The sequence below is a fragment of the Pseudophryne corroboree genome, chromosome 2, assembly GCF_028390025.1.
Source record: "Pseudophryne corroboree isolate aPseCor3 chromosome 2, aPseCor3.hap2, whole genome shotgun sequence".
Taxonomy (NCBI): domain Eukaryota; kingdom Metazoa; phylum Chordata; class Amphibia; order Anura; family Myobatrachidae; genus Pseudophryne; species Pseudophryne corroboree.
In genome coordinates this window covers 641,025,584-641,043,316 of record NC_086445.1, presented here as the reverse complement: position 1 = coordinate 641,043,316, position 17,733 = coordinate 641,025,584, and the positions used below count along the sequence as shown (strand labels likewise).

The 17,733-nt window shown below is 44.7% G+C and overlaps 1 protein-coding gene across 2 annotated transcripts in view; it reads left to right on the top strand.

Moving 5' to 3' along the window:
- CACNA1S (calcium voltage-gated channel subunit alpha1 S) overlaps positions 1-17,733 on the top strand; it is a 515,698-nt gene that overhangs the window by 292,984 nt on the left and 204,981 nt on the right. For both annotated transcript variants that reach the window (XM_063954963.1, XM_063954964.1), the window contains 2 exons: positions 1,430-1,482; positions 1,965-2,111. In XM_063954963.1, the coding sequence (XP_063811033.1) occupies positions 1,430-1,482; positions 1,965-2,111 (200 nt within the window). The remainder of the gene's footprint in view (positions 1-1,429; positions 1,483-1,964; positions 2,112-17,733) is intronic.

Genomic DNA, 17,733 nt, shown 5'->3' with positions numbered 1-17,733 from the left:
CACTGGACACCAATACTGGACTTATGGCAGCACAGGACACCACCACTGGACTGATGCAGCACAACACAGCACCACTGCACTGGACTTATACAGCAGCAGAACTGGACTTATGGCAGCACAGGACACACCACTGTGACTGTAGGGATGCAGCACAAGACACCACCACTGCACTGATGCAGCACAACACAGCACCACTGCAATGGACTTATACAGCAGCAGAACTGGACTTTATGCAGCACACGACACACCACTGTGACTGTACTGATGCAGCACAAGACAGCACTGGAATCAGAGGCATCACTTTCGCCTTCTACACCCGGTACGGCGGTGCCAGAAAAAAGCGGTGGGGCTTTGCAAGAGGGGCAGGGCTTCACGGGAGGGGCGGGGCTTCGCTTCCCGACCCCCATTTGTCATCACTTAGGGGGTTCAGGAGGTGCCTCCCGCTGAGTGCTTATTCTGCAGTGCCGGCTCCTACATAGTGACAGAAGCTGAGTGCTGCACATAATGTAATAGTGCAGCACTCAGCTCTTGTCACTGAGCAGGAGCTGGCATTTTGGTGTCACCCCTTGGCGGGTGACACCCGGTTGCGGGCCGCACTCCCCTTGTGACGCCACTGACTGGAATGACACATAAGAGCAGGTCGCCACCCCACGCGCCACACCACTTTCCCGCACAGACACTGAGGAGACACGCCCTCTCACTACACTCTCCAGGACTGGAGTGAAAATGGCGGCGACGTGCGGCTCCTTATATGGAATCCAAAACCCGCGAGAATCCGACAGCGGGATGATGACGTTTTGCCTCCTTCTGGCTTCCAAGTCTGGCGGGAAGTCCCAAGCCGGGCTCAGATCCAGGCTCGGGACATGATGTTAGGTAGGGTTTGGTTCTCAGAGAACTGAACCCGCTCATCTCTAATGTAAAGTTGCAACTGTGTAGTTGAATTTTGATATGAATGTGGACTACTACAAGAAGAAAGATTCCTATGGGATTTATAAAGTGGTAAATGTTGTGGTATATTTATTTCATTATATGGAAAATGCGACATTTGCATTTATTATGTCTTATTAACATTATCAATACACTATTCTTGTGTATGTCACTTTATTACAATATATTGTGTACACGTTGTAAGTTTGAGCACAAAATGCCTTTATCTTTAAAGTAGGCCCTATGTCTTTTCTATTTTGTCTTGAAGGTTTCTCTTCCCCCTGCCCCTTTTTCTCCACACTGTCTTTCCTTCTTTTTTTATATAGTTTGAGAAATGTATACGATCTAAATTTTTTTTAGTATTTGCCTCTTTATTTAGTAGACTCAGTTGCCTTATACTTTGACATAAATGATAACATTTGTATGGACACTTATTACTCAGAAGAAGGTATTATATGACACATGACAATAGCCTAAATATTCTGTAAATGCTTATTTTTAGGGCAAATTCTTCAGCTGTACTGACACAACCAAGATGACAGAAGAGGAATGCAGGTATGTTCAAAGCCAACAGTTCTGTAAAATCTTATTTGTCCATTATTATTATTACCAGTTATTTATATAGCGCACACATATTCCGCAGCGCTTTACAGAGAATTGGCCATTCACATTAGTCCCTGCCCCAGTGGAGCTTACAATCTACATTCTCTATCACATGTACACGCACACACATTCACCCTAGGGTTAATTTTGTTGGGAGCCAATTAAACTGCCAGTATATTTTTGGATTGTGGGAGGAAACCGGAGTACCCGGAGGAAACCCACGCAAGTACGGGGAGAATATACAAACTCCACACAGTTAGGGCCATGGTGGGAATTGAACCCATGACCTCAGTGCTGTGAGGCAGTAATGCTAACCATTACACCATCCGTCCATGTGCCTTTATTGGTCCTTTTCATTGACTGTTAAGTATTTACATGTAATTTCCCATGTCCAAACACTACTCCTTTCTCTTAAAATTTCCTTTCCTTTTTAGGGGCTATTTTATCGTGGAAAAAGATAATGACCCAAGTCAGCTGCAGCTGAAGCCACGAATTTGGTCTCATAGTGAATTCCACTTTGATAATGTCCTTTCTGGCATGATGTCTCTTTTCACTATCTCTACCTTTGAGGGCTGGCCCCAGTAAGTACAAACAATGCAAATATACATATGGGCTATTCATAATTTAATATTAAATAAACTTAATGTTGAAAATACGAGCACAAATAAATTATGTAAATACAGTATGTTGAACAATAACTTTACACATCAAAGTTAGAGAATTTGAGCAAAGAAAACAAAACAAAAATAACTACAAATACTTCAAATTGTCTACAAATGAGTGCACTGTCCTCAAACCAATCAAACATACAAAAAAAAAAACAGCAAAACAAGAAGACTTACTATAAAACTAAAATGGTGTTTAACACACAAGAGACACAACAATAATAAAAAATAACTATTCAAAATAGAAGTACATAAAGGTAAACTTATCAAAAATCCAATATAATAACAAGTCTGTGGATATAAGAGGCAAGGCTTGAGGAGAGATATCTTTGAGAGAGATGAAGTTAAGAAGTTGCCCACCGCAACCTATCAGTTTCTAGCTGTCACTTATCTACCACAGTCTATAAAATAATAGGAGCTGATTGGTTGCTCCACTTTTTCTCTGTTGAAGTTTTGATACATCTCCCTTGGTAACCTTCTGTTTCTGGGAAGTTCTTATCAAAGAGCCCTTTCAGCCTTCACACCAGTAGCCAAATTTCTTCTAACGTTTTGGAATGCTTCTCCAGGTAGACATCATGTTACCTGGGGGCAGATGTATTACCAGGCACTGATTGTGCTGGTATATCTCTTCCTGCTTCGCCTCTATACCAAGGCGAAGCAGGAAGCAATAGCGACAAGACGTATGAACATCTTGTTTGCTGGAGAAAACACTCCCCCTCCAGGGATCGCTACCAGCCCCCCCTCCCCCCATGGCGCATCAGTCTACTGCTGATGCACTGTGTCTCGCCTCCTCACTGGCTTACTGAGCATGCACAAGATCTTACTACTATCACAAGATCTACTATGCAGCCCAGAGACAGCAGTCGCCACTGCTCTGGTGTTTGGGCAACGACACCTACAACTATCGAAATTGATGTGCTACTGACCATTCATACATTGTCCTGCATATCAGCATGCTATCTTGTAGATAGCAGCACCAATATAGACCAGTGCGTATGGTGCCCCTGTTACCTTGCACTATGGCCGCAACTAGTGGGGGAGGGCTAGGGGGGTATGTGTCCCGGGCGCTGGATAAGGGGGGGCGCCAGGATACTCACTTTAACCCCCTAACACCTCCTTCCCCCAGGAGCTGGACGCACTGCACTGAATAAACTGAAAGTAAACTAGACACCCTGCAAGGGCTGCTGGGAACTGTAGTTTATTTTCAGTTTCATCACAGCAATGCGGCCGACTCCTTGCAGTGAAGAAACTGAAAATAAACTACAGTTCCCAGCAGCCCTTGCAAGGGGGATGTTGTTTCAGATGTATTAAATGAAGACAAACACTGCATGCTAGTTCCAAGTAGTCATGTTGAACAAGGCAGCCTGGACAGGAAGTCACACCCCCATCACAAGCAGCTACTGTACATCTATATAACTCACATGGCAACACTAGGTTAGATTAACATTACACAAACATCTTCCTTTTTTTTTTTTTTTTTTTTTTCCGTATGCTGCAGGTATAACATAACTAACAATGCTAACAATGTCCTCCATTACTTTGTTTATTTTGAAACTATAAATCAAGTCTGTCAGGTGGCCGTGAATGATGGCCACTACGAGTAAAAACAGGAAGTTGAGTCGGAGATGAATTTCGTTGGGCAGGAGTCTGTATAACTCTAGCGGGTGATAATGATGGACTGCCATCCGGAATGTCTGCATGTTCCATGTTCTCATTTTCTCCATATTCAGGTATAACAATCTGTGGCCTTTCAAATTCCTGATTCACCATTGGCGCAACCGGCTCCATAATCAAGCCAGGAACGGAATGCCCAACATTCTTATGTAGTATTGTCCCTTCAGCTACTCGCAAATCCACATGATTGCGTCTGTACAAATTACCTTCCACATCCACAAGATATGAGCGTAGTGCAACCTTGCGCACACAGGTACCAAGTCTCCAACGGCCTGTGCGATCTCCAGGAAGGGGCTTCATGCGAATTGGCTCACAAATAGCAAGTTCAGGCAACTCCTTAGAAGATTTATCATACCCCAGCTTAGAAATCTGCTTCCTCTGCTGTAGCAATTTAGGCACACCTTGAACTACACTCGGATAGAGCAAAGTGCTGGCTACTGGTAAAGATGTCTTAAGTCTCCTTGACATCAGACGCTGTGCAGGACTAGTCCCCATGCCCTCGGTGGGTGTATTTCTCCAATGTAATATGGCCTTCCATTGGTCTGTATTATCACTGCTAGCTTTTTTGCACAAATTCTTTACTATCTTAACTGCAGACTCAGCTTTACCATTCGATTTTGGATAACGTGGGGATGAAGTAACATGCTCAAACTCCCATTCAGAGGCAAATCGTCTAAATTGTTCACATGCAAACTGCGGTCCATTGTCCGAGATCACTCTTTCAGGCTGGCCATAACGTGCAAATTGTGCCTTGCAGTGCTTTATTGTAGTCTCAGATGATAAGTCTGGGAGAAGCTCAATTTCCCAAAAATCTGAATAATGGTCCACTTTTAACAGAAAGTCTTTGCCTGCATAAGTAAATAAATCCATGCTGACAATCTGCCATGGACGCACTGGTATCTCATGTGACATCATAGGTTCTTTCTGTTGTGCATGAGCATATTCATTGCACGCCGAGCAGTTACCAACATAGTTCTTAATCTCACTTTGCATGTTAGGCCAGTACAATGTATCTCTTGCTTGTCTGTAGCATGCATCACCTCCAAGATGGCTGGAATGTATGCGTGCCAGCATCTCGGATCTCAAAGATTTTGGTATGATGACTCTTGGCCCCTTGTACAAAATGCCATTCTGTACGCTTATCTCATCTCTAAATGACCAATAGTCCCTCACTATGATTGGTGTCTCTTCTTTTGAGTCCGGCCATCCAGCCAGTACAATAGACTTCAAAATCTGCAGGCTCTCATCAGTCATGGTGTGCTGCTGAACCTGCTGCAGTCGCTGATCAGTGACATTCAGATAATCTGCCTGGTTAATCTTTGCAAAGTCAGTCATTACCGGATGCATGGTGCACACTGTGTGATAACTCTGAGCTGCTCCAGAACTCCCATCCATAGCTATTGCTCTACTAAGAGTGTCACTGATATACATCTCAGGGCCTGGCTTGTAGGTGAAACAGAGATTGTAATGCTGTAATGTTAACATCATAATCTGAAGTCTTTTAGGTGCACACAGAAGAGGCTTTTTAAAGATGGCAATTAGCGGTTTATGATCAGTCTCCACTGTGATCACGTCCCGGCCGTATAGAAAATAATGAAAACGGGAACAAGCAAAGACAATGCTCAAGCACTCCTTTTCAATTTGTGCATAATTCTGCTCAGTTGGAGTCAATGCTCTTGAAGCAAATGCAACTGGTTGTCCTTCTTGCATCAAGCAACATCCCAGTCCGGTTTTACTCGAATCACTTTGTACAGTGACTGGCTTGGTAACATCATAATACTTCAGCACAGGTGTAACTGTGACCAAATGCTTTATTTCCTCCACAGCCTTATCATGCTTTGGAAGCCAGTGCCATATCGAATCTCTGTCCAGAAGCCTGCGCAGGGGTTCACATACCTCTGAGAGGCGAGGCATAAATTTGGCCAAATATGTCACAAACCCAATCAAACGTTGCACGGACTTTACATCAGTGGGCTTTGGCATTTCCAAGACAGCTCTAACTTTTTCAGGGTCAACTTTCAAACCTTCAGAGGACAGGATATGACCATGAAAATGAACCTCTTTCAACTTAAATTGCAGTTTCTTCACACTAAGTCTTAATTTCACTTGTCTGCAACGATCCAATAGCGCTAGCAACTTGCGGTCATGATCAGCCTCCGCTTCCTTTACTGTCTCTCCACAGCCAACCACAAGAATATCATCTGCTATCGGCTCAATGCCGCTAAGTCCAATCAGCAATTCGTGTTGTTTTCGCTGGTAAACCTCAGGTGCTACGGAAACTCCAAAAGGAAGTTTAAGCCATCTTTTCCTACCCCAAGGGGTCCAAAAGGTTGTCATATAGCTGCTTTTTTCATCCAGCTTACATTGCAGAAATGCATCACGTGCATCAACCAGTGTAAAGACTTTTGCTTTGGGCAGCTTATATAAAACATCCTCCAATGTCGGCATAATATAATGAGATCTTCGCAGTGCTTGATTTAAAAATTTAGGATCAATACAGATTCTTAACTTGTCAGGCTTTGCCACAATGACCATATTGCTAATCCAGTCAGTTGGTTCAGTCACAGGTGCAATATGCCCATCTGCTTCATACTGATCAAGCAAAGCTTTCACTTTCGGCTTGAGGGCTATAGGCACATTGCGTGGAGCACACTGGAATGGCGGAACACTTGGATCAAGTTCAAAATGTACTTCGCCAGGAACAGACTTCACTGGCCACTTGAACACATCATCATAGGCCTCTATTATTTGCTCTTTCCTCAATGGTCCAGACAAATCATGTTCCATCTTATGTAGCTCAGAAGGAATAGTAAATTGCATCAACCCCAAACGCTCACATGTGGAACTGGACAATAATGGTTTCTGGTGGGCCTCTACAATTTCAAAAGTAAGCATGTGGGTATGTCCACTAACAACGCATTCTGTTTTGATTGAACCGTCCCAATGATTTCATCAGCTCTCCAGAATACAGCTTCAGTTTAGTGTCACTTGGCAGTAATGGAACTCTAGGAGCCAATTTCATCTTATCTTCCAGACTCATAACATCACATGTTGCCCCTGAGTCTAATTGGCATGGTTGCCTCTTATTATTCAAAGTCAGATGTGCAAACCACTTTTGGCCTTCTGATCTTATGGTACCAATACATTCTGTTGAATAAATCACCTCAGCGCTATGGTTATCCGCTCCAGATGTTTCATCTACTATGTGTACTTTCCCTGCTTTATTCCAGCTCTTGTTTGATAAGCACATTTTAGCAAAGTGATTGGTAATACCACATGATCTACAGGTTTTCCCAAATGCTGGGCACTGCTCTTTCCCTAGCCTGTGCCTATTACCACAGTATTTACAGGCCATATATTTGGCTGCTGGTGAGTTCTGCTGCCGATTTGCACACTTTGAGCTATCCAGCAAATCACCCCTGCTGTGCTGTTGTCTGTCTGTAACATTGACATTATCAATCTGTCTGTCTATTGCTCTGATTCTCTGGTCAGTGAGCTCTGCTGTGCGACACATTTCAATAGCTGCTGACAGATCTAAATTCCGCTCTCTTAGGAGACGGCGGCGTGTGTTTTCACAATTTATGCCCAATACTAATTTATCTCGTATAAGTTCATCTTTCAATGTGCCATACTCACAGGTTGCTGCCTTTTCTCTCAGCCGGGTAATAAATTTATCAATGGATTCACCTTCCTCTTGTTTACTGCAGCCAAAAATATACCTTTCATAAATGACGTTTTTTGCAGGCTTAAAGTATGCCTCCAATGCATCCAGGATTGCGGTTACATCTGTTTGTTGCTGCGCAGAAAGACTCAGGCTGTGCTTATAAACATGACGACATTCACTGCCCATCCCTCTCCTCAGTGTGGCTGCTTGCACCTCAGCTGATTTATCATTCAGGCCTGTAGCTAAAGAAAAATCTTCAAACTCAGCTCTAAAGTTCTCCCAGTTAATGCACAAATTGCCACTCATCTGCATCCCATCAGGTGGAGGAATATTGTTGCTAGTTGCCATGTTGGTGCACTCCCACTCCAGAGAAGGCAGACAAGTTTAACACAATGGTGATTCAATCCACTTGATATCTATGCAATCCTTATCCTTTTCTTGTCACTGCAGGTTTTCTCATAAGCTTGAGCTGCTGCTCTGCCAATAATCAGCATCATTTGTGGGCTCAGGAACTTCTGACACCATGTTTCAGATGTATTAAATGAAGACAAACACTGCATGCTAGTTCCAAGTAGTCATGTTGAACAAGGCAGCCTGGACAGGAAGTCACACCCCCATCACAAGCAGCTACATCTATATAACTCACATGGCAACACTAGGTTAGATTAACATTACACAAACAGATGTGTCTATGTTCCCTTTGTGATCAAGACCAGGAAGTGACAGCAGACAGCACGAGAGGGCAGTAGATAACTTCTGCCCTTACAGCACCTAAATGTTTTATCCATTCTCCGTTCATTTGAGGTTATTTAGTTTTCTCTATGCGCCACTGTACACTCGCGGGCTCGCTTCGCTCGCCACGCTTTGGGCTCAGTGTCTCGCTCTGCTCTGCTTCGCTCGTCACAGGTTACTATTCAAAATAGTTTGTGACATGGACCCAGGGGCTTATGGGAAAGGTCCTCTCCACGAAGGGTAACTAGACACTACCCTTGCAAGGGCTGTAGTTTACTTTCAGCTTATCCATTGCAGTGCGTCCGGCTCCTTTCAACTGTAGCCGCAGAGAGAGGGGGTGTCAGGGGGAGCCAGATTAAGATGGATCACAGGGGGGAAGTTACCTCAGCCCCCAAGTCTTTAATCACCCACAGTGCAGCTGGAGGTGCAGTCTGAAAAGGGGGCGGGGCTACAATGCACTGTCAGTGCCAGGCCAGCCAGCCCAGCCAGCATGGGAGAGAGGAGGGGAGGAGAGTGGGGGGTCTCACTAGCCAGCATCAGCCTGAGCCTGCCTAAATGGTGAGTGTGACTCAGGGAAGGGGCACTGTATGTACTTATGTGTGTGATAACTCTCCCTCCCTTACCCCTCTCTCTCTCTCCCTCTCTCATCCATGCAACGGCGTAATGAGAGGTACTACTGTGCAGTGTAATTAGAATAAGTTTGCACTACTGCGTGGCGCAGTTGTCATTTTTTTGTTAATTTTAATTAAAAAAAAACATTTTGTGTGGGGTGCCAAATTACTGGCTTGCCGCAGGTGCTGGAAATCCTAGTTTCGGCCTTGCTTGCACATAACCTGGTGATCGGTGGGTTTTCATATTTTCTTTTTTATGCCCATTTTTTTACTTCTATTTTCGTGCACATCATTCCAAAAATAAAGAGAAACATTCTATTAGCAATATATTAGGACATTTTATGTTAGGTTTACATAGGTTACATACAGCTAGGGGCAAATTCACTAGGAATCGTTTTGGTGAAATCGCCCCTTTCAACCGGTACATTTTTCACCTCAAATTGCACATTTACTAACAATTGTTTTGGCTGGTGTATCGAGTTGTGGTTCTCCAAGTAGCAGCTTAACTTTAACTGAAATGCTATCAACATGGCACCCACTCTCCAGGGGTGCCAGGAATAGCTCCGGGCTTTAGCCCAGGCCTTAGGTGCCCTGGAGAGAGGGGATACCTTTTTTTGTGTGGGGTCCCCACGCATAGGCAAACACAGGGGGGTTTCCGGTTATCCGGAAATCCTCTCCTCATGGCAAATGGCTCCAATTATGAGAAAAATAGCAATAGCATATAATATGATTTCTGGAGGTGCAGCCACATCATGCAGTTTAAGGGACAGAGCTGAGCTGCTGCACATGCCGTTAGCAGCTTCTTTTACCAAGTTTGCTGTGTGTGTGAGTCCTCAATCAGTGCACTGGACCAGGGAGTAGCTACCAGGAAAAAAAGACAGGAGCCTTACCATGAGGTGGGAGAATGTGCACTTAGAACATGCAGTACTGGTTCTATTATTTATTATGGAAGTTATAACCTTTTCCTGGCCACTTATTTATATTATTTGAATGTTTGATGCAGCCTATACTATAGACCAGCGTTTTTCAACCGCTGTGCCGCGGCACACTAGTGTGCCGCCAGCGGTTGTCAGGTGTGCCGCAGCCTGCCGCTCACGCAGCTCACCGGCCACCAGAGATGCCCTGCACAGTGCTCCGCCGCCCGCCGACAGTGCTCCACCGTCTCCCGCCAGTGATACATGGATCCTTCTCCTGCCGTCGTGCACGGGAAGCACAGTCAGCTCTCCTGCTGCCCATTCCGTGACCTATGGTGGCGTGCTGAAAGGTCACTTATGCTACGTCTCATTCTCGCCAGCGCTTGGTGCTGGTGTATGCTGCAGCGAGCAGACTGCCCTGCACTGCCGTGCTCATCATAATCCTACTACAGCTCAGATATACAGGACTTTGGGCTGACATTACAGTGTGGTCTGTGAGTACTATACTATTACAGGGGAGGAGGGGGCAGTGTGTGCCATTACTGTGGGGGCTGTGAGGGGGCAGCGTGTGTGCCATTACTGTGTGTGTGTGTGTGTGTGTGGCGGGGGGCAGTGTGGATTTATTGTGGGGGTCAGTGTGTTTGATAAATGTTGAGGCTAATGTATTTGATATCTGTGGGGACATATGTTGTTTTTACCCCCCAAGGGTAACTGATAGCGTGCCTTGAGAATTTTAAAGTCTTGTTAGGCGTGCCGCGAGTCGAGAAAGGTTGAAAATCACTGCTATAGACCATCTAAATTGTTACATATTAATACTGTATTCCATTGTATAAAAAGTTTCCAGTTTTCAGTTTATAAAAAGACCAATGTTTACATTAATGTCCATGGTCATTATTAGGTTATTCTACTGCTCCCCCAGACTCCTGCTCTTGCTCAGATGTTCCGCAGAGAGGGAGATTGTGGACATGCTTTTGGAAACCCCCCTCTAGAAATCCTGCGTTTGCCACTGCCACCTCCCCAAGAATCACTGGCCTGGGCTGACTAGTGAAAGGGGAATTAATGCTTTGGCCGGGGTGAACCCAACAAGTGTGTCCCCTGGCTGCCCCCACTGCTAGTAAGAGCCCAATTCTGGTTGTTGGAAATACAGGGGACACCTTTGCATTCCCTCCCTGCTCCGTATTTCCAGAAAGAGGACCACCACCTGATGCAGAATCTCATCACAAGCAGTACATTGGACATGTGTGTTCCCAGCAGGTAATGTAGTCTGACAACATGAACAAAAATTATGTGAACTGGACTTTCCTGATCCAGACATAGACTGGGATATAATGGGAGCTGAGTTTATAAAATGTACGGTTTTGCCGCAAAAGTCACACATTTTGCAAACTCGCCCGATGTAATAGTATCCAAGTTCATGAAAAGTTGGATGTTTTCTAATCAGAACAGGAGCATCCGGTAAAAGTTTGGATCCAGATGTTTTCCCAATGCTAAACTCGGCCGATGTAATGGAGTCTGAGTACATAAATAGAGCTGTTTTTTTGGGGGTGAGTTATATTTGTCAATGTTGAAAATCAATTACTATACAAGTACACAATTACAGCACATTTACAACAAATAATCATTATTAAAATTATTCCTAACCTTAAAATCAAATTAATATTTTTGATCTCTCAAAATTGTTTATGTACTGTACATGTCATTTTTGCACTTTTTTCTTTGGAAAATGCGTCTTATTCACCATGGTACAGTATGCAATAGGATGCAGCATGGCTATATTCTCTGAGTAATTGCAGCTGTATCTGCATACAAAATGATATGCTACAGTGTTTTCCTGCCAAACACTGTAACTTTCTCCCACACTGTGCAACTGTTACACTAAAACACACTTTCTGGTTGGTCTAAAAAGGAGGTTTGGGCTTCGCTGCCCCCAAGGAGCAGGTCATGGCCCCCTGTCTGGGTTACTCGGTACTAGCACTGGAAATATTCTGAGAGGTCTGGGAACAGGAAACCAAAGAATGTTGTGTGTTGATTATGACCCAAACACTAGAAATATAAGACTGAGAGCTGAGATACTATATCACTTGGACCAGTGAATACTGATATTGGTCTGGAACCAATGGAGATAGGTATCGGACTGAAACCAATGCTGACAGATATCGGACTGGAACCAATGGAAACTGGGACCAGGCAACAGGGACAAGGAGGCAGAGACCTAGCAGTATGGCCAGCAGCAGCCCTCCTCATCCACCCAGGCAGGAGCCAACGCTGCTTGTTATTTTTCAAATTATTATCATTTTGGAAAATAAATTTCATGAACTTGCCGCAAGTGATGTAACATGGAAGAGGTGCCAAAATGGTTAACGCCCTTACCTCTACTAACTTTGGCATGACAAATGGAGCAGATGCCTTCACAAATGTTGTCAGGATTTGGGTAAAATAATCCCACACCCAAGATGTGTTTTTTTGGCCTTTTGCCCAGGCATCACAATGGTTTTCTTTTTATCATGGCCAAGAACTGCTGCCACTGATGGATAACTTACAAAAACAACATCCTTGTTGTTGTTGTCGTCATCATCATCATCATCATCATCATCAGTATCCTCATTAGTCACAAATATCCCCTACATCCTTTTGCACTTCAACACTAGCATCCTCTATTTATATTATGTAATCATCATCATTATCATCATCATCTTTATTTGTACTGTTTATTCCCACATTTGCAGAGGGTGCAGAAATGGTGGAAGGAGGCTTCTCTACAAGTACAGTATCAGCAATGTCAGACTAACACATAGCTAACGGGGACACCCCTAGACTCTCCTCAGGGATTTGTAAACAAGGAGTTTGTTCTTCAGCCATAGTGTTCTTTTTTTTTTAGGGGGGGGGGGGGGCACTGATGTTTGTCAGTTTTTAAGGTGACACCTCAACTTCTTTTTTTAATATTGTGTAAGATTTCAATTTCAGGTGCCCTTTCCTAAACTTTCTGCCCCCTGAACCACCTTTAGTAGACTATCAGGACCACCTTTACTACTACTATCATGACTAGCAGCAGCCACAGCACTAGTGCTTGGTTGCTGCTCCTGCTCTTTCATCAACTGAAAGTGATCCATATCGACTCACAGTGCTGTGTCAATGTTTGCCTTATGTTCACTAAACACACATTTCAAAAAAGATTTTTTATTTTTGTTTGCAGTCTTTTTTTAACTGTTACTCACTATGCAGATATCAAGGCGGTAGATTTTTGTAATTTTTTCCAGTTTTTTTTAACAATAACAGCAACTCACTACACAGATATTAAATTGGTGGCCCTGGACCTACTGGTCATTATAAACACTGTATCACATCTATAACTTTTCTTTTGGAGTACACAGTGTACAGTGACAGTCACACAATATGCTCCAGCCTCCGTTCCTAATAGCGTTTTTTTACAGTGTGACACAGCCTTGGCTTGAACAAACAATGCTCCCTCCCTGATTCCACACACAGACACAGTGTCTACACAGACCCCTACACCTCTAGACTTTACAGACTCACTGTGTGAGACTGTGAAGTAGTTTAGCTGCTGCTAACAAACTAAAAATCTTGCTTCACTAAGAGAGCTGCCTGCCTACACCTTATCAGTCGACTCTCTTGCGTGATATTTTGCCTTATTTTGGAATCCAAACAAGGCGGGAAACCCCATGCCTGGGTTGGGATGTACATAGATATGCAAAATTCAGGTGGGTTTGGTTTTCTGACAACCAGACCCACTCATCTCGACTTCAAAGGTTACAATGAATGAGATAAGCAATACAAGAAACTTAAGACATATATGGGTGACTAAACCATGTGTAATATGACATGCACTGAATGGATAGAGCCACATGTTGTGCATCCTGGCCAATAAAAATTATTAGAGGCCGCCGTTTGGTGCACACTGTACAGGTTACATCTGGCAGGGTGTTTAATTAGCAGAAATATGACATCGAGGAGGTGGTGGTGGGGGATAAAAAAGAAAATCAAATCAAATACAAAGGCATAAAACAGCAGTATTAAAGCAATGGTGACAACATTATAACCACTATGGTAAAGTTAATCAAAAACTAATAAAAATGGAGTAAACTGCAACAAGCCACTCGACTTGGTCCTAGCGTCTCCCTCACTAGAGGACAGTGTTGTCGCATCCAGGAGTTTGAGTGTGACTGGGCCACGGTAAAAGACTGCCCCCAAAACCCAGTCTCTGAAGTACATGGTAACAACAGAATAATAGCCAAGGTGACATAAGAAAACAAGAGTGAGGAAACATTTGAAAAAAAATATGAATTTGATACCTACCGGTAATTCCTTTTCTTATAGTCCGTAAGAGATACTGGGATGGTCCTTAGTACCATGGGGTATAGATGGGTCCTTTGGAGCCTAGGCACTTTAAATTCTTCAGAGTGTGTGCTGCTCCTTCCCTCTATGCCCCTCCTAGCAGACTCAGTCTAGGAAACTGTGCCCGAGGAGACGGACATACTTTGAGAGGAGGAAAATAGCAGAGGAAAGTAGTGAGGTTCCAAACCAGCACACAACAAAACAAGAGGACAGCAATGATAACCACACCTTGAAAATTAGGGACAGCAACAGCTGAATCAAACAACAAACCTTCAAGAACTTGCAGGAAAACTGAAGCACAGAGGCGGGCGCCCAGTATCCCCTATTGACTACGAAAAAAGGAATTACCAGTGGATATCAAATTCCTATTTTCTCTAACGTCCTAGGGGATACTGGGATGGTCCTTAGTACCATGGGGAAGTCCCAAAGCTCCCAAACTGGGTGGGAGAGTGGTGAGACTCCTGCAAAACTGGGAGACCAACTGAAGGACCTCAGCAGCCAAGGTATCGAACTTGTAAAACTTAACAAACTTATTCAAACCTGACCAATAGCAGCTCGGGCTAGCTGTGAAGCCGAGACTCCCCGGGCAGCCGCCCAGGAAGAACCCACCGACCTAGTGGAGTGGGCTTGAAGTGACTTAGGACTCGGTAAGGCTGCCGAGGAATAAGCCTGTTGAATAGCAAGCCTGATCCAATGTGCAATTGACTGCTTTGAAGCAGGGCAACCAATCTTGTTGGCCTCACACAAGACAAACAGCGAGTCCGACTGTCTGGGCGAGCAGTCCTTTCAACATACATCATCAAAACCCATACGACATCCAAGGACTTAGGAGTAGCGGATGTGCCAACAATAACCGGAACCACTATCGGCTGGTTGACATGAAACACTAATACCACCTTAGGCAGGAACTGCTGACGAGTCCTGAGCTCCGCTCTGTCCTCATGAAACACAAGGTAGGGGTCCCTTACAAGAAAAGGCCCCTAGCTCCGAGACACATTATGTTGAGGCCAAGACCAACAGTGTGACAGTCTTCGACGTTAGATACTTTACTTTAACCGCATGTAACGGTTCAAACCAGTCAGACTGGATGAATGTTAAGAACCAAATTGAGACCCCAAGGTGCCGTGGGAGGCACAAAGGGTGGCTGTATATAAAAGACACCAATCAAGAATGTCCAGATGTCTGGGAGAGCAGCCAATTGTCTATGAAGGAAAACAGCTGAAATCTGAACTTTTATGAAGCTGAAACGTAGGCCCATATCCACTCCTGACTGAAGGAAGAAAAAGAAACTTCCCAGCTCAAATTCCACAGTGTAATATTGTCGAATTACACACCAAGAAACATATCCCATCCAAATGTGATGGTAATGTTTAGACGTGACCACCTTCCCGGCTTGGATCATAGTTAAGATAACCTTGCCTGGAATTCCTTTCCTGGCCAAAGCTCTCTTTCAACTTCCATGCCGTAAACCGTAGCTGTAAGTCAGGATAGATGAACGGCCCCTGTTGGAGAAGATCTTCCCGAAGTGGCAGAGGCCAAGGATCTTCGATTGACAAGACCAGGAGGTCTGCATACCAGGCTCTGCGTGGTAAGTCTGGGGCAATTAGGATTGCCAGAACTCTGTCCCTTTGTATTCTTTAGAGAACTCTGGGAATTAGAGGATTTGGAGGGAACAAGTACACTAACTTGTAAATCCACGGCGCCATCAGAGCATCTACTGCTGCAGCCAGTGGATCCCTTGTCCTAGAGCAATAACGCAGGAGCTTCTTGTTGAGTCGAGAAGCCATCATGTCGAACTGCTGATAGCCCCACTAATGTGTTATCAGATGAAACAGTTGCGGGTAGAGGCCCCAGTCCCCTAGGCGCAGATTGTGTCTGCTGAGGAAGTCTGCTTCCCAGATGTCTACTCCCAGGATGAAGATGGCCGATATGGTTTTGGCATTCTGCTCCACCCAGAGGAGTATCTTGGGCACCTCTCTCATTGCAGCCCTGCTTTTATTTCTCCTCCTTGTCGGTTTAAGTACGCTACTGCCAGTACGTAGGCCAACTGTAACTGTATGCCTGATCCTGAAGAAGGTAAGAGGTCTGCAGAAGGGCATAGAATATTGCCCTGAGTTCCAGAACATTTATCGGAAGGGTGGCATCTTGATTTGACCACCTTCCCAGGAAATGAGCCCCCTGGATTACCGCTCACCAACCCCGAGGCTTGCATCCGTGGTGAGTAGAATCCAAATAAAAAACCAGAAGGTTCAACCCTCCACCAGGTGAGAGGTCTGTAAACACCACAGCAGGGAAGTTCTGGCTTTTGGCGAGAGGTGGATCATCTGATGCATGTGCAGATGAGACCCTGATCACATGTCCAACAGAACTAATTGGAAAGGTCAGGCATGGACTCTTCCCTACTGAATTGCCTCAAAAGAGGCCATAATCTTTCCCAGAAGTTGTATGCAAAGATGTACTGAGATCCTGATCGGCGTCAGGATGGAATGAACCATCATCTGAATTGTCTTTGCCGTTTCCAAAGGAAGGTACTTAACTGAGACACTGTGTCCAGTAGCATTCCCAGGAACTGAAACCTATGTGTCGGTTCCAGGTTGGATTTCTGCTGAATTAGAACCACCCCTGAGACGTGAGTAGTCGAGGCATGAGGCTGATGCTTACCATTAACTGTTCTCCAGCATAGCCATTAGCAGGAGATTGTCCATGTATGGAACGAAGTTCACACCCAGATTGCGGCGTAGTAGCATCATCTAAGCCATCACCTTTGTGAACACAGTCGGTGTTGTTGAGAGACTGAGTGATAAGGCCTGGAATTGGTAGTGACTGTCCTGCAGTGCAAACCGTAGATAAGCCCAATGAGGTGGCCAGGAGGGATGTGAAATATGTATTCCTAACATCCAGAGACACTAGGAATTCCCCTTTTTTAAACCTGAGACCACCACTCTCTGAGACCCTAACTTGAAGTTGAACACTCGTAAACATGGGTTCAGTGATTGGAGGTGTAAGATTGGTCTTACCAAACAGTCCGGGCACAATACCACCGACAGGCTGGAATAATAACCCCTGCTTTGGGGTTGAGGCAGATCTGGAACAATGACCGAAGTCCATAACAGTTTTTGAATAGCTTCCTGTAAGGTTACTCTTGTTTCTAGTGAAACTGGTAAACCTGACTAGAAGAATCTGAGAGGTGGGAGATATTGGAACACTAACCTGTAGCTCTGGGATATCATCATTGACCCAGGAGTCCTGGCAGGAAACCTGCCCAGACGTGCCAGAAATATTTTAGGCGAGCTCCCACCAGCAGGCCCCCCAGCCATTGTGGCTTTGGAGAGGCCACGTTGGAGCTCAGCTCCTGTAAACGAGCATCTGCTGGTTTGCAAGGTTTTCTTCCTTTTCCTCCAGCAGCATTGGATGAACCCCTTGTCTAGCCCTTTAATCTGGCACCCCAAAGGGACTGCTGAGAGGGACCAGGGTAATTACGTCCTGTCGGCGGAGCTGTGGACTATAATAGGGGAACTTTCCAGCCATTCAGTAACTTGGGAGATCCTGCTGTTTAGAGAAACCGTGTAGGAGCTCTACTCCTGTGTCAG